The 27269-nt window shown below is 36.7% G+C and overlaps 1 protein-coding gene across 25 annotated transcripts in view; it reads left to right on the top strand.

Moving 5' to 3' along the window:
* The window catches only part of IFT80 (intraflagellar transport 80), a 139727-nt gene that overhangs the window by 84312 nt on the left and 28146 nt on the right, over window positions 1-27269 (top strand). For all 25 annotated transcript variants that reach the window (XM_014739573.3, XM_023623212.2, XM_070243024.1 and 22 more), the window contains 4 exons: window positions 3793-3972; window positions 14494-14612; window positions 18370-18444; window positions 21192-21355. In XM_014739573.3, coding sequence (XP_014595059.1) covers window positions 3793-3972; window positions 14494-14612; window positions 18370-18444; window positions 21192-21355 — 538 coding nt within the window. The remainder of the gene's footprint in view (window positions 1-3792; window positions 3973-14493; window positions 14613-18369; window positions 18445-21191; window positions 21356-27269) is intronic.

Raw genomic sequence — 27269 nt, forward strand, 5'->3', positions numbered from 1 at the left:
ATTTTATTCTTTTTGTTGCAATTTTGAATGCTATTGCCCACACAGACTTTTTTAAACCTAAGCTCAATACCAGTGTTAAACCTAAAAACAATTAACAATAATTCCTTAATATTATCAAGTATCCAGTCATTGTTCAAATTTTTCCACTTGTATTTTTTTTGCAGTTTGTTGGAATTAAGATGCAAATAAGGTACAGTCATTGTGATTGGTGGGTAAGTCTCTTAGCTCTCCTTTGATCTGTAAGTTTCCCTTCCACTTCTTTTTTCCCCTTGCGGTTTTCTGTAGTTGAAGAAACTGGGTTGTGTCCTGAAGTTGCCCACAGTCTGGATTCTGCCATCTACATTCTCATGGTGTCATGTAACATGTTGCTCTGTCCACTTTGTTTCCTGTAAATTGGTAGTTAGATCTAGAGCCTTGATCAGATTCGAGTTTGATTTTTGTTGGTGAGAAAACTTCACAGGTGATGTTGTATACTTCCAGCAGGAAGTGTTTAGTTTCTGATTGTCTCTTGTTTTCTGCTGCTAGCAAGTGATGATCATTGCCTGGGTCCACTCATTCACTTACAGGTGCAAAATGGTAATATTCGAATCCTTCTTTCTTCACTTACTAACTGCAATGGTGCTACAAAAAAGAAACAGCTCCTCCACTGTGGTTACCCTGGGGTATAGTTCTTATATCAAAGGCAGGATAAATTCTTGATTACTTCCCTTTAATTATTAGTTTTCAAAAATATAAATTTGAACAGTGACTGGATACTTGATGATATTAAGGAATTGTTGTTAATGGTATTGAGGTTGGTTAAAAAAAGTCTTTGTCGGGCTGGCCAGGTGGTGCAGTGGTGAAGTTTGCACTTTCTGCTTCGGCGTCCTGGGGCTCGCTGGTTCAGATCCCGGGTGTGGACCTATGCACTGCTTATCAAGCCATGCTGTGGCAGGTGTCCCACATATAAAGCAGAAGAAGATGGGCATAGATGTTAGCTCAGAGCCAGTCTTCCTCAGCAAAAAGAGGAGGATTTGTGGCAGATTTTAGCTCAGGGCCAATCTTCTTCAGCAAAAATAGAAGGATTGGCAGCAGATGTTAGCTTAGGGCTAATCGTCCTCAAAAGAAAGCAAAGTTAGATGCATTGGCAAGGCATTAACAGTGAGCCAGCTGCTAATGACAGTGTTAAAGCAAATCACAGATTTTGTGTTTCTCTTAGAACAGTGGCTCTACGTTACAATCACCTAGGTAACTTTTAAAATCATACCCAGACCTCACCCCAAGAATTCTGGATTTAATTAGTTGAATTCCTGGATTTTGATATTTATTTTAAATCTTCCCAGATGATTGCAAGGTGCAACCTGAGTTGAGAACCATTGTCCTAACTTTACAGTGCTCAAGAATCTCCCGAAGAGCTCATTAACAGTTTCCTGGCCCTTACCCCACATAGGGTCAGATTCAGTAGGATGGGGTGCCTATTAATTTGCATTTCTAACCAGATCACAGATGATAGAGATGCTGCTGGCCTGAGCACATTTTGAGTAACACTATCTCAAAGTAAGGGATAGTATGGTTATGGATAGAGATAAGCATAAGTGAGAGGGATATTTAAAAATTTATCTTCAGGAGGATTCTTACTGCTCATACATACCCCTAAATCACTTCCAAGGAGGCTGTCTCCTTTCTTTATAGAAGTTAGAGATACAAACGTGAATCCAGTATTCCATGGCACATTTGGGGAAGAGAAGAGGCTTAGAGTGTCAAAAGTCTCTTTAAAAGCACAAATGATAAATGATTTGATAATGATACGATGATAAATAGATCTTTTTGACTTACCAATAAAAATGATTAAACTTACTGATTGGACAAAACATAACCCTGTCACCCCAAATTTAGTAACTTACCCCATCTCTGATGATTTGCTTGTGCTTGTATTTTTTTTATTACTAGAGTGATCTAAAAGAGAGAGAAATCACTTCTTAATTAAAAAAAAAAGTAAGAATTTAATATAACTTGGGCATCATAATACTGTTACATTCTTTGAAATTTAGTTTTAGGCATAAGTTGCATGTTGCACATTTTTTATTGTTGGTTCATGTGGACTGTGAAAGAAATCAGGGGAATATAGAGTAATGATAATATTATCTAAGCATTTCTTAACATTTTCTCTTCTTAGTTAGGATCAGGCATTCATGAGTGCTTAGATAAATATTTCTATGTTTAATTTTGGTAAGATGTTTCTTTCTAGCTGATTTGGTTCTTTGGATATTTTCAAATCATACTTTAAATAGTTTTAAAATATGAATCTATGGTTTTAAAATAAGATCACTGTTTCATCTACATCGTGAGAATAGACTAGATTCAGAAAGAGATGTGCCATCAGCCTGGTCCAAGCCATTTAGTATTATATGTTAACAAGTCTCATTTGTCCATGCCAACCACTTTTAATCTTTATGTAAAACAGTAGTCATGTATATAACTCTCTTTTGTTAAACACAAATGAGTTAGTTTCATTTTATTGCCAGAAGCACATTATTTATATCCTTGAAGTTCCTAGTTTTTTATACTTATTTTTAAAAAGATAACCTCAAGTATTTTATATATTCCTATTTTGAACTTTTTCTTCTCAGTTTCAGAAAGTGAAGTTTCTAATATTTTCATGCTGCTGATGAAGCAAAGCGTATGGTTTGTTCATTACCTCCTCCTTGATAACTTTATTACAGGGCCTTTTCCTTCAGCAACAGTTAGCGGTGTGACGGGGGTTGGGAGGAGGTTGAAAAAAGTGTCAGTGAGTAGCAGAGTCGTTTAGCATTTTTGTTGTATATATGAACTTTTATTGGGAACTTAAAGGTCTTCTTAAATTTAAAGTCAATTAGTGAATCCTTTTTACATTTTTTCCAAATTTTTGTCAGTAGGCCCACGGCTAATACTGAATATTTTTTTAAAATAATAATGTAGAACAAAAATAAATACCCACCCAAGAGCAACAAAACAGTCAACAAAAAATACCTCAAGACTTATTTTGACGATAGGCTGTAGGTTGGAAGAATGGAAAGAGGATATATATAAATTTAGTAAAATAAGTAAATCATCCTTCTAGCAAATACATACGTTGCATCTGAAAAATGAAAGAAAATACGTATGACACCATCTTTCAAAAAGTTTGTTTTTTTCCTTACTGTCTTATTCACACACACATACATGTACACACAAGAATCTCTCTTATACCAATTGATGCTTATTGATATCTCTAGATAACTTTCTCAAACAGATGGATTCTAGAAGAGGTTATTCATACTGCACTATGTAGGAAAAAAAAGAAAAAAGATCCATTACCTATACTTTCATGATTTAAAATATGTATCAGCGAAGTTTCAGTTACATTGTGTTTAGTTTCAGTTTTTAGTGACATTATTGAAATATTGTAATCAAATTTTTACATGTAGGTATTGTAGAGATCCTTAAGAATTAATGGTAAGATGGCTTTGTTTTTTTCTGCAAATTCTTTGTATTTTATTTACCCATTCAGTATTATTACTTTAAATTAGTAGTGTGAATCAAAACGGTGTGAGTGTTTTGCATTTCTTGAGAGATTTCACATACTTTTGTTATGTTATTCTACTGTTTGCTTTAAAAATTACATCTGTGTCTTCTGTTCAGTACACTATAATTTTATTAAGAAAAATACTTCTTAATAATTCTAGAGTAAAGACATGTTCTTTTAAAAATTATCTTAATATAACATACACTCAATTTAAAACCTTTAAAAATGTTTTTAATGAATCCATTTTTCTCTTGTCCTTTCTTCCCTAGTGGTCCTATGCTTTAGAGAAGCCCAGCACTGGCAGCATCTTTAACATTGCCTGGTCCGTTGACGGCACTCAGATCGCTGGAGCCTGCGGAAATGGACATGTTGTTTTTGCACACGTGGTGGAGCAGCGCTGGGAGTGGAAGAATTTTCAAGTAACATTAACTAAAAGAAGGACCATGCAGGTATGATTATGTCCCATGGTTGATTAAACCTGCTTCTTTTCACATTAGTTCACTATGCAGATTATGGAATCATCTTCATTAATTATATTGAAATCAAGTTTGTAAAAATTCAGTCATATAAGACATATCTCAACTATACCTGATTAGTGACTTTTTCATGACGTAGCATAAGAACCTTTCCCTGATACAGAACCTGAGTTCCCACGGCTACTGCAGGTGTGGGTTGAGGCAGGAATAGTAAAGCTTGAAGCGTTTAGGGAGTAGGTGGATCAGATGAGTAAGGAGGGAAGAAGCCATGACAATTTAAATCCTGCGGCTGACTCCGGGGCAGGCCTGACCTGCCAGTCAGTGTCGGGGCTACATTATTTTATTTATATTTATAATTGTATGAGTTTATTGAACACGATTAAAAAATGTTTTTTCCTTTTAAGAGTTACCTAAGCCAAGCCAAAGTGGCAGAATGGTAGGACATTCTTATTGGGCGTTAGGAAGAAAAACAGGTACTCTAGGAGTAAAATACTTTGTAGATTAAGACAGGAAGGTGGTGTGGGCTGGCCCCATGGCCAAGTGGTTAAGTTCTTGTGCTCTGCTTCGGGGCGCGGAGTTCGCCAGTTTGGATCATGTGCACAGAGCTACACACCCCTCATCAAGCCATGCTGTGGTGGCATCCCACATGGAGGAACTAGAATGACTTGCAACAAGGATATACAACTATGCGCTGGGGCTTTGGGGAGAGAAAAAAAAAGAAGACTGGCAACAGATGTTCCCTTAGGGCCAATCTTCATCACCAAAAAAAGCATTAAAAAAAAAAAGAAGTGTATTCTATTAAAAAAAAAAAGACAGGAAGGTTGAGAGTGGTAATGGGAGGTGGGGGGGGGGCCAATATTTTACAAGTCAGAGAACATCAGTGGGAAGGGTTATTTATTCAACTGTAAGCTTCTTAAGGGCACTGTACTATATTTCACTCATCTTTATTTCCCCTATAGGGCCTAGCCCAGTGCCTTACATGTAATAAGCACTCAACAAATATTTTAAAAGTTAGTTGATGAAAAGTAGGAGGAGGAGGCCAAAGAAAGTATGCCAGTGGCAAACCTTCTTCCAAAGAAATAGAACCCTACCCTTTTCCTCTTCTTCCTCTTGTCTGTATCAGTTGCCTCTATCTTTGATATTCAGAATTCAGATTATTATAATTACTATAAAAAAATTTTTTTTAAAGATGGGCACCTGAGCTAACATCTCTTGCCAATCTTCTTTACTTTTCTTCTCCCCAAAGCCCCCCAATACATAGTTGTATATTTTAGTTGTAGGTCCATCTGGTTGTGCTATGTGGGATGCCACCTGAGCATGGCTTGATGAGCAGTGCCATGTCCGCACCCGGGATCTGAACTGGCAAAACCCTGGGCCACTGAAGTGGAGTGCATGAACTTAACAACTCAGCCATGGAGCTGGCTCCTACTATAAAAATTTGGAAGCATATATCTTATGAATTCTTGGACGGGTCTATTCAGATATCTTTAGCCTAAGTATCCAGATTTTCTAATTTGGATAATATGGTCACTAGATTCATAATAATTAGTTACATTCTAATTTTTCTTTGTTCTGTTTACTTATTTTTAAATTTTTAAACTTTTCACTATGGAGAATTTAAAACATACACAAAAGTAGACAGAATAGTATGATGAATCTCTATGTACTCATCACCCAGCCTCAACATCCATCAGCCCATGATCAAGCCTGCCCCATCTGCGTCCATATCTACTTACCCGTTTCCCCAACATCCATCAGCCCATGATCAAGCCTGCCCCATCCGTGTCCATAGCTACTTACCCCCTTCCCCAACAACCATCACCCCATGATCAAGCCTACCCCATCCGCGTCCATAGCTACTTACATCCTTCCCCAACTATTTTGAAGCAAATTCAAATATCATATTTCATCTGTAAAAGTTTTCAGTGTGTACAGCTAAAAGAGAAGGACTCTTTTTAACGTGACCATAGTACCATTATCATACCTTAAAAATAATAATAATAACTTAATATTATCAAATATCTAGGAAGTATTCAAATTTTCAATTGTTTCCTACATGTCACATTTTTAAAAGTTTGTTTGAATCAGGATTCAGAATGGTTTACATGTTGTTATTGGTTGATAAGTCTTTAAGTCTCTTTTTGTCTGTAGGTTCCCCTTCCATCTCTATTTTTACCCCCTGTACTTTATTTGTTGATGAAACCAAACTGCTTGTCCAGCACAGTTTCCCACAGTATGAACCTGGCTGATTGTGTCCTCATGGTGTGGTTTGACATACTACTCTGTCTTCTGTATTTCCTGCAAATTAATGGTTGGATTTAGGTGATGGTGTAAATATATATTTCTGTTAACTAACCTGGAAACCAAAACGTTATTATAGTATTGTGTCTATCACAAAGAATGTATTGTGAGTTCTAATCACCTAATTTGGGGACACAGTTATTTTATTCATATAGTGCCTGGGGGTTAGCTAATATAGTATTGCTCAAATAAGTTCTAGCCTTAATTTCAAAAATGCCCCAAGATAAGAATATGTCTAGAAAGAGTTTTTCTTTCATAATAAAAAGACATCATCCTAGAGATTAGAGGATTTTTACATGAGATAAGATGAACAGTGGAGGTTTTTAAATGGTTTATCAAATGCAAATTGCCTTTTACTTAAAATAATATTTGTAAGTAATCTTTCAAAGTTTTAGAACTAGAAGACTAATATTTTAATTTTTTTTAAGGAGTTTTACTCTCTCAGTCATTATAAAACATTTGTATTGCATTTTTGCTTAGTTGGGCCCATTCAGTGTTTTTTCGTAGAATACTGTCATTTCCCCATTCAATAGATATTTATAGAGTGATCCCTACTTGCCAGGCCTTGGGCTAGGCAATGGGAAATAGAGCTGTGAATAAGACGATTTGGTCTCTGTTCTTATGGGACCTCCTAGATTAGTATGTTCAGAATCTTTTGTTTTTGTCCTTTTTTTTCATAAATTTATCTCAAATTGATTTAAAGTAAACAATGAAGAAAAGAAGAAATTTATTGGTTCATGAGAAGTCAAGAGATAGACCGACTTTAGGCATTGTTGGATTCAGAGGCTTAAATAATGTCAACAGGACTTCATCACTTTCTCATCCATCCTTGACTCTCTTTTTCTCTGTGTTGGCTTTGTTTTCACAAAGGCTCCTCTCTTTTGTGGCCTTGGTAGCTCCAGGCTTACATTCTGCCAACTCAAGTCCAACAGAAAGAGTACTTTTCCCCGCCTTATAATTCCAGCAGAATTCTCAGCATTGGATCTCATGTGCCCAGTCTAGGTAAAGTGTATTTAGTTGGGAGATAGAGGGAAGGATGAGTCAACCCCATGTAAACCACTTAGTCACTGAGAATAATGTGGGGAATGGTTCTCCAAAGGAAAACCAAGGCATATTTACCAGAAAGGATAGTGTTTGATTCTGGGCAGGCAAAAACCAGCAGATACCCTCTGTGGTCTGTCCTTTGGCTGTTCACCAGCCATCCTGTTTAGTTATCTATTGCTGCATCATGAATAACCTCAAACTTAGTGGCTTAAAACAGCAACGTTTATTCTCTCTCAGTTTCTGGCATGAGGAATCCAGGCATGGCTCCCGGGCTTTCTGGCTCTGAGTCTCTCACAAGGCTACAGGTTAAGGTGTTGGCCAGGGCCTTAGTCACACCTGAAGGCCACTCAGGAAGGATCTGTTTCCAAGCTCAATGGCGTGGTTGTGGGTAGGTTCCATTTATCAAGGCCTGTTGAACTGAGGGCCTCAGTTTCTTATTGACTGTTGACTGGAAGCTGCCCCCAGTTCCTTGTAGCTAGCCTCTCCACAGGGCAGCTCACAACTTGGCAGCTTGCTTTATCAGGGCAAACAACTGAGAAGGACCAGAGAGAGTACAAGCAAGATGTAAGTCACACTTTTTTATAACCTGAACTCAGTGGCATCTCAGCACTTTTGCCATATTCTATTCAAGCTACTAGGGCCAGTCCACACACAAGTGGAGAGACTGACACAAGGGTGTGAATACCAGGAGGCGAGGATCCCTGAGAGCCGTCTTACAAGCTACCTACCACACATACTTACCCTTATTCATATATGGATAATTCAGAAAAGCACTACTTAACTAATGTAGCCATTCCATGTGTGATTGAAAATAAACCCATTCCCCTCTCTAAAAGAAGATACTCTAGACTCATCCAGTTATTCCATCCAGCTCCAAATTTCTGGTCTGGAAAACTGTAAATAAATGTGAATTTCAATTATTCTCCTCCTCTTCCCCTTCCCATATTCCCAATTTACAATGATGTAGGGAGGACAGGACAGCTGCAATGAAAACAACACGCAGTGATTACCAGGTCCACAGCTAAATTCCAGCTGGCCAGGGATCTCCCAGGAACTCTTTTTATCAGCAGTAGAATTAGTTGCTTGGTTAATTTGGCAACTCTAATTTGCCTTTCTGGGAAGATCTCCCACTTGGGAGGACTACCTTTCTGGGGACTGGACATTTGAGCAGCCCAGTTAATTTTGTTGTGAGTTGGGGTCACAGATTGCCATGGGGACTGAACAATCACAACTCTTTTTTTATGGAGTTCATAATAGTTTAGAACATTGTGAAATTTCAGTTGTACGTTATTATTCGTCTGCTACCGCATAAGTGCTCCCCTTCACCCCTTGTGCCCCCTCCTGACACCCCCTCTCCCTGGTAACCACTGAATTGTTCTCTTTGTTGTATGTTTGTTTATCTTACACATGTAAGTGAAGTCATATGGTGTTTTGAACATTCACAACTTTTTGTTTACCTGTGTTAGAGTTTTACAGTTTCTTTAGAAATTTACTAGTCTGTCGGTTGATTTGCATTTCCTTAACTCAGAAACCAGAGATTGTGTTGAGTCCTAATTGTTAAATCTAGACCTTGACCTGGCAGTTGCTACCTGGCAACAGGCTTTATTGCCCTCCTTCTCCCTGGACCTCAGCTTTTGTGCGACACAATAACCTGGAGTGGGAAGTTTTCTTAATCTGTCCCTTGCCTCCAGGCTGAATCCCAGGGGATGATTCTTTCTAAAATGAGTATTTGATGTCTTTGTTAGGGGTAAGTGCTGGAAGGGAGAGGGGACAAGTAGAGGGATGAGGCAGGTCTCAGGCCTCAAGTTTGCCTTTTTCTCTTTCCTGCCACTCTCATTGAGCATGGGGCACAGTTTTGGCTTTTAATAGTTGCTATAGTTCAAGATAATTCAGTTCATAGTCACTTTATCTCCTGTAAAGATAAGAGTTAATAATAGAGTGATTTTGAGGCTTAAATGAGATAATGTATGTAAAACAAAAATAAATGGTAACTATTGCTATAATTATATCTATGTATAGTATTAAATGAGTATTTTAGAAATGTGGAAACAATTTTTGGACTTATGTCAATCTGAGGAGTCTAAATACTGTGGTCAGGTAGAAGTATCAGGTAATACAAGTATCAAGAGCCTACTCCTGGAGCTGCCCTGAATTGAACAGAGTAAATGGGACATTTTAAAATTCAGCATAGGCCTCTTCTAATGTGGGATTTGCCATAGTTTTGAAATTATAACAACAATTATCAGAGTATCTTTCATTTTGTTATTATGGCTGGGATGTTTTATTCCTGTTTAGTTCTGATGTTGCAGATTCACTAAAAAGAGAATTCTCCTGTAAACAAAAATAATCTATAACCAATCTATCAATGAAAATTTGGGTGAGTTTAGTGAGCTAAAATCTGAGGACCATGGCCCAGGGCCTTTATTCCTGAAGGACGAAAGGGTACCAAAGAAATGGGGTGTACAGAGTGGTTATATACCCCAAAGAGGATGTTTCACATAGGATTGAAATGTCCTTTTTTTTTCTTTTTAAGATTTTTTTTTATTTTTCTCCTTTTTCTCCCCAAAGCCCCCCCGGTACACAGTTGTATATTTCGTTGTGGGTCCTTCTAGTTGTGGCATGTGGGACGCTGCCTCAGCGTGGTCTGATGAGCAGTGCCATGTCCGCGCCCAGGATTCGAACCAACGAAACACTGGGCCGCCTGCAGTGGAGCACGCGAACTTAACCACTCGGCCACGGGGCCAGCCCCTGAAATGTCCTTTTACAATAGTTGCGAGACTGCTCTGTCGGCACAGCGATTGATGGACACAGCAGATAGGTCTTCTGTCTCGGTGGACACAGCAGGGTGGCAGGTCTGTTGTCTCCAGCTGGGTGGTCACAGGTGAGCTGGGTGGTCAAAGGTGAGTGCAGCAATCAGTTCCTCGCCTAAGGAAAGATGCTTATCCCTAAGGAAATGCCAATGTGGGGGAAGTTGAATCTTTATCTTAAGGCCATTTGTTCTTGCCACAGTAAATGCTTAAAGCAGATGTACAATGACTGCTCAATGGCCACGTCAGGCCCTTTTGGAAAAACAAAGTCAGGCTGAATTAGCTTTCCACCAAATGGCTTCCTCATATACCCCAATATATCCTATTGCTTGCCATTTCTATTTGTCACTCCCATGTGGAGCTTTAGGCAAATACAAATTTTAAGAAATCTGTCTATAATTTGAATAATGGCAGAGGCCTATACAGAACGGACTTTTAAATATTGAATTTTCCTAAACCTGTATTAACAGCCAGTTTGTTTCATTAGGTATCATCTTGCTATAAAGAAACTACCATAAAACTTCCCTTTAAAAACTTTGCTTCATTCCATTAGCTTTAAAATGTTTCTTGGAGAGGGTGGCATTTTGGACCTTTTAAAAAAATCTCTGGGAGCTGAGACATCTGTTGAAGATGGTGTCATAAGTTCACACCTGGAAGGAAGAGACATACCTTTGGCTCCACAGAGATGAATAATATATGAAATATATATTTTTGGGGGGAGGGCAAAAGGGGTGATTAGGCTCACATGTGAGGGGATGGACTATAATTAGTGTTCAGGTGGTGAACATGATGTAATGTATACAGAATTCGAAATATGATGTACATCCGAAAAAAAATAAAAAGAAATATATATTTTTTAAAAAGATTCATCCAGAGTCAAAAACAAGATAAACATCCCTGTGAACGAGAAATGGAATAGAAACGCAGTGTGGAGTGAAGTCTCTGACCAGAAGTAGGGGACAAAGGCAATGAGGAGAGTAGCCCCTGCTGGCCAATGGAGCGGGAAGTGCTGCAAGTAAGAGAAGTGGCCTGATCCAAGCCTCTGTTTGAAATCAGAGCTTGGGGTCTGTGGGGTAGCTCTCTTCTCCCTTTCCTGAAAGAAGACCTAGAAAAGCCTAGGATTTAAAGAGAGACTGGCAGGGTCACCACCTACAGTCATGGCCTACTCGCCTCTAGGGGCCCATCCACTTAACCTGCACTTGTGCAATATGCAACCTGCAATGTATGTCTGTGGCCTTGCACACAAAGCTTAGCCTTTCCACTGAAAGCACTCTTCACATTTTTGTGCTAAGTGGAAACCATCTGATTCCTGAGACCAGAGTTTCTCCTGCAGCTTTCTGAAGTAGATCGATGTTTTTCTCCTTTATGCCAAGTATTACTGGGTCGGAAGGTCTGATAGTCGTCTCCTCCGTACCCCTCCTTGCTGATTCCAGACTACAGTAACTTCTTCCTCCCTAAGGAACTCTAGCTCCTTTGAAGCATCTGCCATCAGACTACTCCTCTTTTTGCAGTCACTTCTCCCATGCATCAAAGAGTGAAGCACACATATCAGTCTTTTTCTTTACCACTAGTCTTGGCATCATTTTTTTTTAAGACTAAAAAAATGTCTAAAAGATAAGAACTATTTTTATTAGCCGTAGTAACATTTCACATTTCTCCAGTTGTCTCCTAAATGTCTTTCTACAGTAGTGGGTCCCGTTTCTCCAATTTTGGTTTGTTTATAACAGGAAACAAAGCCCCACAGTGCATTTAATTTGTCTCTTCACTTTTTAAAAATCTGAAACAATTCCTCCTCCTTCTTATTTATTTGTTTATTTGTTTAAGAAAGCAGATCCTTTGTTCTGTGGAGGTTCCCACATTTTCCTGTTTGCTTGCCCGTGGTATCATTAGATTTAGCTTGTTCTTCTGGCCCCTGTGTTCCCTGCAGACTGGTCATTGAAGTAGAGCCCTGACCAGTAGAAGGATACTTTGTGGGCAACGCTGTGTGCTTCCTGTTGCGTCGCATCAGGAGACACACGTCTGCCTCTCTCTTTCAGTGATGCTAAGATCCATCAGTGTGTAGTGTTATAAGTCTGATTCATCTATCATATAGTTTCCCATTAGGCTTTACTTTAATATTTTTGCAGCTGTTGATGATACTTGACTAGAACTGTGTTTTACTGGGGGTTGTAAAATGGTAATCTTGTAATTCTGCCATTCCTTCTGCATTGATTAGCTAAAATTCTAAAAGACTTTGCATCGTCAGCTATTTGGTTACCCTGAGGTGAGACAAATTCTGAATTATTTTCCTTTATTTACCAGTTTTCGCATAATGAGTTGATTTCCTAGCATGCCCAATGAGTTTCTTGTTTTTCTTGTTCATGTTATCATTATAAATTTGCAGATTTTAACATTTTGAGGTTTTTCAGTCCATTGCAGTCATTATTTAACGCTCAAATGATCCTATCTTTGGCCAATTGACTCCTGTGTTCTTTTGAGATGATTTCAGTAGCTTGCTTGCATTTCTGACAAGATGGTCAAGACTCCTCTTATATGTTTCCTGTCCCAGACTTGAAATTAGCCATGTTTCCAAGAAGGCCTTTTTCCTTTCAGAGAGAAATGTTATTTAGAGACCATGATCCAGGTGTTAGGTATGCTCATTGCTACTGGTTTGATCATTACTTCTAGATAAAATGTAGTTGTTTTTGAGAGATAAATATATGTCGTGAGTTTATCCTGAGGTTTCAAATTCAAATTTAAGATTACAGAGTTTACTCTTGATTTTTTACCTGTAGCTCTTTTCTTTTATAAGAAAATTTTGGTTCCTAAAGACATTAATGGTGCTATATATATATATATCCCAAAATATAGCTTAAAATAACACTGTCAATATTATTCTAATAATGTGTTACTGAATACTGTTTTAGATTTCTTGTTTTGTTTTTAATATAAACAAATCCATATATCTTGCCATTTTTCCCTTTTTTAGATAAAAGGTGTCATTCTATACACAGTGTTTTGCATCTTGCATTTTTTACTGTACAGTGTGTCTCGGAGCTCACTCTGTAGCTCTTCCTCATTCTTTTTTGCAGCTGTGTAGTATTCTCCCATTTGTGAATGTACCGTAGTTTATTCAGCCTATCCCCTATTGACAGACATTTGGGCTATTTCCAGTCTTTTGCTATCACCAATAGTGCTGTATGTAGCCTTGTGTATATTTTATGGTTTTATTTGCTTATCTTTGGGATAGAATTCAAAAAGTGAAATCACTGGGGCAAGGATATAAGTGTGTATGTAATTTTGCTATCTCTTGTCATGATGATTGATAATCATTTGGTGGGGATGGGAGTTGAGGAGCAGATAATAAAAATAAAATACTCCTTGTAAGTGTAAGTACTTTGACGGTGTACTTATAAGAAATGTGACTTTATCTTCCTATCTTTTTTGTCATACCCTTTCATTTTTCATTAATACTAGAATTGTCACATTATATTAGAAAAGTGATAACATTTTGAGGGGAATTTAAAGAAATACTAACTTCAAGGTACAATTAATCTCTTTGTCTCTACTTTTCACCTCTTATTATAATGTCTTACCTGTTCTGGTATTGGCCAGAGATTAGTAAGTTTAACTCGCCTGACATTTTTCTTAACTTCTTGCGGGTTGTCGGTCAACTTGAAGATTTTTGACTGACACTGCCAAATGTTAAAGTGCTTGCAAGCTTTATTCTGTTATAAACTTTTATAGCAAATTTGACTATATTTGGACAAATCTCCATTTGTTAGTTTGTGCCTAGTCTTCTTAGATATTATCTGTGTGTGTTTACATATGAAAACACTTCCCCTCTGTGCAGCTAGGCTTCATCCCAGTGCCATTGGTTTCTTTACTAATATCTCCTATTCCACTTTTGGTTTTTAAAGTCATTATATCTCTTTTTATAGAACTTAAATTTTAAAGTAAAACCTAACCCTAAAAAAACATATTCTTATTGTTTTGGGCGGAAATCATACAGTCTCTTTCCAACTCCTATATGTCATACTCCTTTGACTATATCTCGATGCTGTACCATTTTTCACCTTATTGCTCCATTGCTACACCATTCAAATTGGCTTTCAGGTTAGAAATCTCTATAGGTCTTTTTCTACTTACTTCTAAGATGTTTTCTGTGTCTATACTATTGTTGGTTGCTTGGATACCCAAATATGTCATCTTATGCCTGGTTTCTATTGAACTTTTCTTTTTTGTATGGTTAGGTAATCAAGAGTGCATTGAATTTTTTTTGTTTCAAATTCTTGCTAACATCTGATTAAAAATTTGATGTATTTTAACATTGTTTGTTGGTATTTCATTTTTCCTTGTTTAGGTTCGCAATGTTCTTAATGATGCAGTGGATTTACTGGAATTCCGTGATAGAGTCATTAAAGCATCTTTGAACTATGCACACTTAGTTGTTTCAACGTCTCTTCAATGTTACGTATTCTCGTAAGCATCTTGCATTTCTTAAAAGTCCAGAGTTTTGTCTGTCATGAGGAATTTATTTTCAAGCTTTCACATCAACATGATTTGGTTTAAGCTTATCTGTCTCAGAACCTCAGCTATCCTGAACTTACATCCAATCAAGAAGTGAGCTATGAGCAGTGAAGATAGATCTAGTAAAGTTTGTGCCTCAAAGGTCAATAATCACTTTTATAATAGAAAATACTTTCTCCAATAGTGTTTTCTCTTATTTTACTCACAGTTCTAAGGAATTTAGTATAATTTGATTTCAAAGTCCAGAGAAGATTAGGAAGAGCTGATAAATGATGGGAACAGGAATCACCTAACAACTGGAAGAGGACAGCTAGCAGCCTGACGACAGGCTGAAAGATATTCAGTAAGGACACATGGAGGAATTTAGGCTTAATATCATAGCCCAGGGTAATCATGGATGTTCATGTTGATAATCCAGAGTTTTCCAGAAATAATGAAAGAAAATATATTCAGTTATTTTGTATTAGAAAGCAGGGAATGATTCAATACATCCGATATACTTGGGCCTAAAACTTTGAAAACATACTTGATATTTTTCAAAGCAGAACTTGGTGTGTACACGCTGGTAAATGCTGAACTGGCTTTCTGGAAACAAACCAACCTAATTTGCCATGTTTGCCGAGTTCTATGATGTAAAAACTTCTACCATGGCTGATTTCAAGCTGCCGACATAATGTCACGGAGAGCAGAATTGAGAAGAGATGCACAGTAACAAAACATTATATAGAATTGCCATATAGATACAATATAGCTATTGTATAGATTTAAATAATCTCAAATGCATAGATAATAGTAAAATGTGATAAAGTAATCTGGAGGTGATAAGTTTTGAGTATTTATTATTTTTTTGAATAAAATTTGCTTAATTATGTTTATATAGTTTAATTTTAAATAATACCTTTATTTAACAGTTGGGTTGCAAAATTCTTGAAAATATAATCATTAGTATAAGCTGGCTTTAGCATGCCACCAGTTGACTTGTCCACTATCCAAAAAACTCAAGTAACCACTATGCGACTGTCAAGAGCTGTGAATAGTTAAAGGATTTTCTTTTTACATTTTATGCTTATATTTATAACGTTATATGGTTATAGTTTAATCATTGAGTATAAAATTAAGGCTAGAGACTATATGTATCATATTCACCACTGTGTCTGGTATCTAGCACAGTAATCCAACATAACATAGATGCTTAATAAATAAATATTTTTGGATGAATAAATGAACTGAAAAACATAAAGTGTAGTGTTGTTTTGGTATCCTAAAGCCCAGTAATACATAACACAAAGGTAGACAATGTAATTAACAATAACAATTGCTACAATTATATATTAAAAATTCTCACTCACGGTGTGTAAATCTGCTACTAATCAGAATCTGCAGCTCAGGCTCACAGCCAAGCCTGGAGGAGTGACATGGGAGAAGCAAAGGACAGAGAGGACAGAGAAACGAGCAGCTCAGTTGTATGTGAAATTGTTTTTCTTACCTGAAAGAGAAGGAGCAACAGTAAGAGTTTGGGGAAAGTCCAGAAAGATACCAAGTGAAACAGTTGAGGTGTAAGGAAGGGGTTACAGAATGTGAGGGAGCCTCGCAGTGACTTAGTGCACATAGGGGTTTGAGTAGTGAATCTGCACGGAGTTGGGGAAGATAGAGAAGATCTCTTCAGGGCTCTTAACTGCCCTGCGGGAGTGATTTATTCTACTAGTTTTAGTGGCAAGGACATAATGTTTGAACCTGTAGGATTAGTAGCATTATGTGTTACTTGTTCTAGAGAGGTTGCCTTTTAAAATATTTACCAGAAGTTTAGCAGCTGTTAATGTTTTTTTGTCACTCTACTTTCCCATACTAGTTAATATGTGGCAAGATATAAGATTGCTTTTCTTCTTTTCTAATTTAACCTTGTCTCCTCTCTTGTTGTCAAGACATTTATTAAGGTACAAAATATTTATTAAAGTGAAATACCAGGGAGCAGTAGTGGGAATGAGGTAGTGCTGAGACCTGTCAACTACCAAAATATATTCCATTAAATGAAGAAGCCTACTAGTGTTTTAGGTAATCACAGCTGTCACTTACTGAACACTATTATTCTGCCCTTTATGTTCATGATCTAATCTACCCTGTGTGTTGAGGAGTAGGATGATTCTTCTCATTTTACAAGATAAAGAAACTAAAGGACCCGGAGGCTGAGTAACTCACTCTCCGTCAAACTACTTCTTTACTAAGGGAAGAACTGGGATTTAATAACTGTTGTCCCTTTTTAATAATAAAGATATAATTTTAAAAAATTCAAGGAATATACTGGTTTACATGAAAAGAAGTCCCAGAAAAAGAAAATAATATATAAGTATTCTATGTTAAATTTTCATTTGATTTTTCAAATAATTGTGCAGAAAATATTCTCGTTCTATTCAGCGTTGTGGTGTAGGGAGTTCATGTTCCCATGGCGTGCGTGTGTCTATGTATCTCAGCAGTCAGAATCTCAGCCATTTTGTATGGGGATGTTAAAAAAACCCTTGCAATCACTATTCTTATCAGCTCTGTTGACAAAGAATGAAGGCTAATTCCTATAACTGCGTAAATGAAGCATGCTGTGATGTTTTTTCTGAAGTACAAAAGCACACATCTTATCATACCTGTGAATCCCAGACTTACTAATTATTAGTCGCAATTTATTCATTGTTCTGCTTTATGCATGCATGTACTTACTGAAGTGGGTATCAGGCTGTCTGTGTTGGCCAAGATTAATTTCCACCAGTGTGCCTATTTACTGCAAGCCTCCCCCTCACCCCCATCTTCTGAATAGGAGATATAATATAATTTAAAGAATTGGTTCTATGAACGTGAGAGAAATTCAGAATATACAGGAGTAATAAAACATATTTTAAACCGTGAAACAACTTTGGTTATTTGAGGATGGGCTTTTCAGTTTGTTAATGTTCTCTCCACCCTTCCGTATCTTTGAATCACTCCACTATAAAAACCAAAGGAGATATTTGTTCATTTAGTCATCCATTTACTCAATAAGCATGGTCATAGCTTACAATTATATTGTATTTTACAGTTTACAGAATGCTTCACAGAAATCTTCATTCAGCCCCACAATAACACGGGGAGACCTGTAGAAAAAATAATGTTCATCATGTTATTGTTATTATAGTTTCTGTTTATTGAATATTGCTATGTAACAGGCAGTTAGCTAGACACTTTAGGTAAGTTGTCATTATCTCCATTTTACAAGTAAGGAAACTCAGGCTTTGGAAGTTAAGCTTGCTAAGATCTTATGGCTGACAGCTGGTGAAACCAGATTTCTAATCCTGATCTGTCTAGCCAAAAACCCATCCTGTTTTCACGATACCATGCTGCTACTATTTTTCACATGAGAAACATTAGATGACTTACCCAAGTCATAGATATAGTAAATGACAGAACTTGAACTTAGGATTCCTCAGTTCACATCTTGTGATACCTAGAATAAACATTTATTGAATGCTTACTATCTGCTAGGTGCTGGGCACACGGTCTGCTTTCTAGTCAGGAATACAGACATGTAAGTGAATAATTTTAGAACAATTCGCCAAGTACTATAACAGAAATACATAAAAAGTTACTGTAAAACTGAAGATTCTATTTAAAAAGAGTATATGTCTACTTATTAAAAAGTATTTGGTATTTTAAATATTAATAAATATCCATTTTATTTGTCTTTTAGTACAAAGAACTGGAATACACCACTTATATTTGATCTCAAAGAAGGAACTGTTAGTTTAATTCTTCAGGCAGAAAGGTAAATTGTTTATCATTTTTGACTCTTGAATTTGGGGTTAAAATATTTCGAATTGCAGTAAAGCACTCCTTAAAGCTTGCTGTCTACAGAATGGTGCCTTAGTCATTTGGAATCATTCTGTTTCTACTATTTATTTTTAAAGAAAAAAAATAAGAGAATAAGCTCTTAGATCAGTGGTTTGAAACTTTTTGGTCTCGGAATTTCTTTACATTCTTAAAAAGTGATTGAGGATTGTTGTCAGTGACGCTGAGTTGATTCCAACTCCTGGCGGGTCTGTGGACAGCAGAGCGGAACGCTGCCCGGTCTTTCTGTGCCATCCTCTCACCTTCTGGCGCTACATCAGACAATGTTCTGCTGCTCTTCTTAGGGTTTTCACGGCCAGTTTTTTCAGAAATGGGTGACCAGGTCCTTCTTCCTTATCCGTCTTGAGGATTATATGTGGGTTATATTTATCAGCATTTACTATACTAGAAGTTAAAATTGAGAAATTTAAAAGGTATTTATTTAAAATGATGAGAATAAGCTTATTACAAGTAATCATCAGAGTAATGATGTAATGACATGAGAGAATGAGAGTGAAACAGGCAAATTACTATGAAGTAGTTGTGACCTCATGGTCTCCCTATTTTTATTCTGTTCTGTTTTTGTTTTTAAATATTGATTGAAACTCATTGATATTATGAGCTACTACTAGGCTGTGGCCTGAAGTTTGAAAAATAATATTCTCTCCCAAGACCTTCAGTGTATACAGGACTAAGAAACTCCAGGCCAATTAACAGGAGTAAAGTAGGAATAGCTATTACTCAGGAACCTACACTTTTCCATGAAAACAATCAATCTATCAAGTACAGTGATACCCTACTGAATCAGAGGTCAGACTTAGAAAGCTACAGCCCAATGAAACCTGGAGCAAAGTATAAAAAGCTGTCAGTTAAACAGTTACTGAAGAGTGCGATCATCATGTTGATGACCTTGAGTGATTAAGAAAAAATTGTCAAATTTTGTATCATCTGCTTAATGAAATTGAAATGATTTATTTAGTTAGTTATATCATAAATTTTTAAAACAAAAAGACATCTTTGCTACTTAAACAATAAGATATCAACTATCTAAAAAGATATATTTCTGAAATTATTTTTACTCAAACAGTTCCAAATAAATTTATTTAGTTATACATTATCTATAAATATGTTTATTGAATATGCTCTTAGTAAAGCACATGTTAATGGCACTCATGATTAGGTAATTAAAGAATATTTTATTTACTGCCTATTGCTGGTCTTAGTACATAGAGAAATGTTTGCCCCTTGAAACATGATCTTCACTCACAAGGAGGTTAAAAGCTGTAGTGTCTTGTTTAGAAGAGAAAATGCTTTTAGTACTGAGACAAAGAAAAAATATATACTAATATGATGTGTCACTTAGATAACATTAGCAAATATTGTTTTCATGTACTAGTGTGTACAGGCCAAACCCTTCAATTAAACAAACTACACACAATATTTAAGTATTAATTTAATTGTATATATTTGGTACTTGTTATATACTAACTTTTCAATGGTTTTAGTGTTTATTTCCTATTTGTTTCCATAGCAAAAAAGAATAATTAGCAATTCCTGAATCAAGAAATAGTTCTGAATCAAGGATATTAAAACCTTGAACATAAGATTTTAAAAAGTAATACGTTCAGCATTGAGGAAACAGGCACTCCAGTATAGCAGTAATATAAGTATAAATCATTGCAACCTTTCAGAGGGCAGTTTAACAGTATATATTAAATTTTTTAAAGTATACACCCTTTGATCCAATTATTGCATTTCTAAAAGTTGTACTAAGGAAATAAGTAAGGTAGACATACAGAGATGTGTATAGACTCTAGACATTGTTTAAAACAGTGAATAATTTGAAATAAATGTCCATCAGGAACGAGTTAAGTAAGTAAAGTTATAGTATGCACATACATTGCCATAAGTCATCTCTATGGAGATAGGATTGCAAGAGATCTTTTGCTTTCTTTGTATTGTTTGAATTGTTGTTTGCAATGTTCATAAATTTTCAAAGGAAAAAATATCCATAAAATATTTACATGTAGACTTAGTAACAAATTAACCAGACAGAACCCTATGCCTTGAGTATAGCTGTCAACACAGCAAAGGAACCCGAGTCCTGCTATAAAGAAATGTGTTTTTTAGATATGAATACACTTGCTGATGGTTATCATATTATTTGAAAATCAAGACATCTTATTGTAATAAATGCTGGTCCTGATGTTAACTTTTGAGTCATTTTCACTGTTTTGGACTTTAACCAGTATTTGATCTTTAATTATCTTTAGCATAATCTTTAATTGTGAAATATGTATTGATACTGTTTTATGAAACAAATAGTATCTGGCATTAAAATCACCGAATTATAAATTATGAGATTTTTTTTTAATTGCCTTTGTATAGAGATGCTTCTTTAGGAAAGGAAATGAATTGCAAGTATAATATAAAAGGAGTCAAATTTTAGTATTTAGGCTGGTGATTATAGACGTTTTCATTTTTCTTCTCCCTACCTCCACCAAAAACCAAAAACTAGGAAACAAACCAAAACAACCAATGTTTACTTTTCAGGTTGTTTTTATATCTATGTACTTACTATTTTAATTGTAAGATTTAGATTTTTCCAAAGGATAAAATTCTCTAATATAAAAGTGAAAATATAGTAAACTATTAGAGAATATATTTTTCTTCTTTATTTTTTAGACATTTTCTTCTTCTAGATGGTGGTGGTATTTATTTATATTCTTATGAAGGGCGCTTCATTTCTTCTCCAAAATTTCCTGGAATGAGAACAGATATTCTGAATGCACAGACTGTTTCTCTGAGTAATGATACCATAGCAATAAAAGACAAAGCTGATGAAAAAAGTAAGTGCATTTTTATAATTTTCCATGGCACATTTCCATGAAATGTGTTAACACTGTAAAATTTTCATAAATTAACTTTCATTTTCTCATCCATTAATGTGTTAACTTTACGTGAAAGAATGAAGAGCTTCCTAATTTGTCCTAAGTATGAATTAATTAAAGAACTAAAGTTGTCATATTATACCCAATTGATGGAACAAATAGGTATCACAACATGAGAGCTTAGTGGTAAGGAATAAATCTTTATATATTCAGCAGCTGTTGTTAGAGTGTTTTAATTCAAGACTGTGAGTGCTAAAAATGTATGTTAATTTTTAAGTTTATTGATCTTTTTAATAATCCTTTTTTCTTCTTTTGGTAACATAGTAAATATTGTGCTTCATTGTACTATTTGTTTTGCTTATATATATTTATATAAATATTTTTATATTTATATATATTTTAATTAATGAAGTAGAAGAAAGTTATAAATAATTTTAAATTTTCATATGAAAATCTAGACCACATTAGTATTTATAAATAAATATATGTCAGGTGTTTTGGAATTCCATTGTACAGTGAAACCTTTTTATTAAGGTATTGCTATATCACAACAACACTTTAACAACAATTATTACTGAGTACTTACCATATGCCAAATTCCTTTCTAGAAGTTGAGGATACAGTAGTGACTAAGGCAGACAAATAAACAAGCAAATATATGATAAGTAGTTGGCTTATGATACGTGCTGTGAAGAACGTTAAAACTGGTGAGGGGATAGAGAATTCAGGAGATGCAGTGGGGAATGACTATAGGACAAGCAAGTGCAAGGGTTCTGAGATGAGAATGATTAGCACGTAAAAGAAACTGCTGGAGGGCTGTGAGACTAGGTCAACGTGAGCTGGGCAGAGAGTGGTAGGAGAGGACAGAGAGATGGATAAGCAGGAGGCTGATCATGTATAGACTTGGCCATGGTCAGGATGTTGGCATGAGAGAAAGAGAGGAGGTAAGCATACCATCCGAGGTTTTTATCCTGAATGAATGAGATGGACGAAGGGGAGGGAGGAAGTTTAGAGGAAATCCACTAACCAAGAGTTCTACGTTGGTCATGGAAGTTTAAATACTTTTTAGATGTCCAAGTAGGGATGGAGAGTAAGCAATAGGATAAATGCGTCCAGGGTTCAGGAGACAGTGGGGACTAGAGGCATAAATTTGGGATTCATTGGTGTACAGGTGGAACCCTGGCAGCAAATGGAATCACCTAGAAAGGGAGGACAGACAGACAAGAGGCCCAAAGACTGAGCACATCAACATTCAGAGATGGGTAAGAGGAAGAGGAGCTAGTGAGGGGAGAGGGAGTTATCCTTAAAGCCTGGTGGGAAAATATGAAATCATTGTTTTTCTCTGTTAATACATATAGCTAAACATTGCTCATTACTGTGACACATTACAAAAGAAATCTGCCCTGACTGTTAATTTTGCTAGTTCACATTGTAGAAGGCCTAATTCAGGGGCTAGAGAACTGCCCCGCGCCTCACTGTTTAGTGATCTCAGACAGCATCACCTTTCATCGTGGTAGGAAACAGAATTCTCCTAAATAGAACTGTTCCATCTCTTCCTGCCTTCTTTGAGAGAGGACATTTGGTAATTGTTTTGTTTTTAAAAGACTTCCTCTCTGGCTAAAAAAGAAGAAAAGAGAATGAAATAAAGTAGTATCTAGATAGCAGACAAATTTGAGATGGCTGCGTAACTGTTAATAAAATGGAAGTCAGATTTTTGTCTTCAGTAAACTTAAATTTGAAAATCCCAGCGATCACTAAGTTGTCTGTACTTTTCTTATTCAATACCACATATTTTAGATAGAAGCTATAATAAAGTATGTTTCCAACTGAGTATACCTTAATCTGAATTTTTTTGTAGTTAATTAACATCTGAAACACATTTCATTATTCTTGAATTCTTTGATATTTCATAGAACTTTAGAGCTAGAAAGAATTATGAACATTTTCAGAAATATGGATTTATCTGCCAGTAAATTATCTTTTACTTACGATTGTTGAACAGGATAATCGTATAATTCCATTTTGCTGTAAACAGAAAATGAAAAGAACTAAAACAAATTTACTGTAGAAATGATATAAAATGAGAGGGAAAGTATTTTCCTTATGTTCCTTTATAAAGAAACTAGTATTCATTGGTGGCTAAATTTAAGTATATGCTAACAATAGAAAACACAATTGAAGTACCTGGAATCTTTAACCTGAAAAATTTCCTTTCAAGGGGGCCATCCACATGTGAACTCAGTAATTCCTCCCTAATTTGGCAGCTCGTTGAGAGGCAGGATTCTTGTACCAACCACAGTACTCTGTTATAGTAGATGCTCAATAAATACATTTTAGATGGATTCAGATACCCCTTTGGGTTCTTGATTAAATAGTAGAGGTACTGTTTTGACTTCTTCTCCCCATCCGCCTTGCACAGATAAGCTGTGATATTAGTGTGGGTGACTATTTGAAACAAGTGTCTGGTATCGGGGAAGTAGAAGTGAGAGAGCAGTTACTTATGTTTAGAAGCAACTCTTTCAGCTCCCAGCTCCTTAGTTGTTCTTTCCTCTGGTTTCTGTTGCATCCTAACACTAAAATACAGGTCCAGCCTCCTGTAGATCAGGGCCACTTACAGTTGGGGAAAGAAGTAGACAAGGCCATCCATATACCTCCAGCTCTTTGTAAAATGTGCACTCAGGAAAAGGGTGGAAGTCTTTTATTTAAAAAAGTGGTGTTAGTTTGTATCACTAGGAAAATAACTGGGTTTAGCCAAGCCCAAAGCATTTTTCTATACTTAATTAAAAATTCTGTTACAGTATTTTTTCATTTTTCTCAGCAATTTTAGAACATAACTTATTGTTATGACATGATTTCTTCTGTAAATATAGCCAGTGACCTCAAACTTAACATCCTAAGATTTGCTAATAGCTAATAATCAATATACTGAAAGTGTGATCGTCTGAAATTTAAGTATAATCTTAAACATATCTTAGTATTTTCATGATGTGTCTAAGTATCCGATTTTTTGCTGACTACTTGTGCCACTTCTGTCTTGTTATGTCATTTCTGTATTTTCATTTTTGTAATCCTATGTGTATGTTCAGGCATATAAAATTACTCTGGAATGAATGTTGGGCTGGAGTAATTTGGAAATCACTTAAAGGGAATCACCAAAACATTCCAACAATCTCCCTCTCTCCCCCGTGACAATCTTTTTAAAAGAGAACAGAACAGCTACCAGTCCCACTGTCATGTCTGAGACTAGGAGAAGCCTTTGGTAAAACAGAGAAGGGGGCAGAGGGAGCATTTGCTCCCGGCTTCTTCCATACAACATCCTTTGTAATTTTTACAACTTGACCTACTTCAGAACATCAGAGAAAGGTGGGGTTGGAAATAGAGAACTTTAAATTACCGTTATTTAGATAAGATTGATGTCATGAAAGTAGATGAAATCAGGGAAAGTGTTTAGTGTGAAAAAGTGATCTAAAACAAAATCTTAGGAACGAGAGTCACCAGACATGAAGCAACTAGGGAAAGTGAATGAGGCATGGTCCAAAATAGGAGAGAGTCAGGAGCAAACTTATGTGTAGCCCACATAAGAGTTTCAGGGAAAAGGATAGATGGTCGGGAGCATCCAGTGCTGCTGGGAAATCCAGACTAAAAATACTCCTTGATTTGACAACATAGGGTCATCGGTGATCCACACAAGAGTCTTTGCATCACTGTAGTGAGGCTGAAAGGCAAGTTGTAATAGGTTGAAGAGTGAGTAGGAGTTGTAAAAGCTGAAATGACTGTTGTTTCAGAAAGTCTAGCATTAAAGAGAGGTAAGGAATTAAGAGATTACTTGAGAGTGGGGGAGAAATTCTTTTTTTTAGTGAAGGTGACTTCAAAGTGTGTGTATACTGAGAATGAACCAGAAAAAAAGGAGTAGGTAAAGGTACAGAAGAGAGTGAGGCGAGTTGATCGCATAATATCTTGGGGAAAGCTGGGCGGGTAGAATGAGAATGTATAGGTAAAGAATGTGGTAGGAGTGGAGTGGTGTGAGCACCACATACTCATTCCCCTGAAATCAGAGGGTGGGAGGTGAGGACCAGGGAGGGCAAGTAACTGGAGATAAATGGGAGCGAATAGAGCTGTTACAACAAAAGTTACCAAAGGTTTCATTTTTAAAAATTTATGTTATCTCAATGAATATTTCATATCTATCTCATGGCTTCCAAACAAATGTTTTGTCTGTCTTAAAACCAACTCTCAATAATCTATGGAAAATATTTAACTTCAAAATATCTGCCCAATTTCAATAGGGGAGCTATTTCCCTCAGCTATCAGTTAAGAAAAGAAATCATTGCAATAACTCTCAAAAGAAAAGTAATTTAGAAGTAATGGTAAAATAATTGTGATCCAATTTAAAAAGTAGTTATTTTACAAACTGCATCTAATTTGCATGTATTCGATTTCCTAAGATAATTCTTAACAATTAAGGGGCTTACTGAAGATATGGGGAGGATAGTTCTGGAACCTTCCCTCAGGAGTTCAGGGAAATTCTCAAACTGGAAGCCAGCTGAGCTCCCAAAGCAAGTGTTTGTGACAAATAAAGTTTCTTTAAAACCTCTCCAACCTGAATCCAAAGTTCTGAGCCAAGCCAAAGATTCTGGTGCTGTGGAGCTTTAAGTCAAGCATTCTACAGTAAGGCCATGAATTTCAATTTGTAATATAATGTTGATTACTTAAGGAGATTCTCAGTTGTTGGTAATCTGTTTTTACCCCACCTGGGTGTACTCAGTTCAGTTCTGATGCTGACTTCCTGGAGTTAGTGCAGGCCCCAAAGCACAGGGGCAAAGTCCTCTGCAGGACTGCCCTTGCTTCAGATAGCAGCTGCAAGTCTCAGGGGGTCCTAGGCCACCTGTACTGCTGACCAACTGGCTACACATGAAGGGGTTCCCATGGCTACCTCAGGTTCAACAATTTGCTAGAATGACTCAACTCAGGAAAGTTTTTTGGTGTTTGTGATTGTAGTTTGATCATAACGGATACGTTAGGGTGATGCCTGGGAACCTCTGAGCCCTCTCCTCCTGAGATCAGGTCGGCCTCCCTCCCTCCCAGCATGTCAGTGTGTCCACCAACCGGGAGATGACTGAGCTTTTGGTGTCCAGAGGTTTTCTTGTTTTGTTTTATTACATGATTGATTAGGCATGATCAATTGAATCATTGGCCATGTGATTGAACTCAGGCTCCAGAGGTCAGCATTGGGGAGACAGCTAGAAATCCCAACCTCTAATCCTGTCTTTGGTCTTTGTGGCGACCAGCCCCTGCCCTGAAGCTAGCTCGGGGCCCAGTGAGAGTCACCTCACTCTGTACAAAGACACTCTGATCGCTCAGGAAATTCCAGGCTTTTTGAAGGTCCCTACCAGGAGCTTAGGACAAAGCCCAAGTAAATGATTTCTTATATCGCAGGTCATCCCCTGGCCTTTGACCATGGATCCCTTACAGCAAAGGGTTGTTCCTGCTTCATGTGTGGAGGAGCCACTGTGGGGTAGGGAGAGGAAGCTTTTAACTCGGACGTTCCTAAGACATTTGACCATCAGTATGACAGTCTTACCAACCATGCCACTTTTGCTCCATACTGAAAGATAGAAGTCAAAAGACAATGGCATATCACTGGAGTCCCACTAGTCATTATTACTTAATCCAGTCCATCCTCACATTGTGTAACCAAAACGTCTTCCAGAGCGAGGCCGCTCAGATATGTAGAATTCCATTCAGCCTTGTCAGGTTGCAAAGGCAGGTGGGGTCTCAGCAATGAATGGCTTCACCTTTTTAGACATCTGGTATACTTGAACTAAGAAACAATATCATCTCTTGCTCTGAGCCTCTTTTGAAACATTAGTGT

This window comes from Equus caballus, chromosome 19 (assembly GCF_041296265.1).
Source record: "Equus caballus isolate H_3958 breed thoroughbred chromosome 19, TB-T2T, whole genome shotgun sequence".
Lineage (NCBI taxonomy): Eukaryota > Metazoa > Chordata > Mammalia > Perissodactyla > Equidae > Equus > Equus caballus.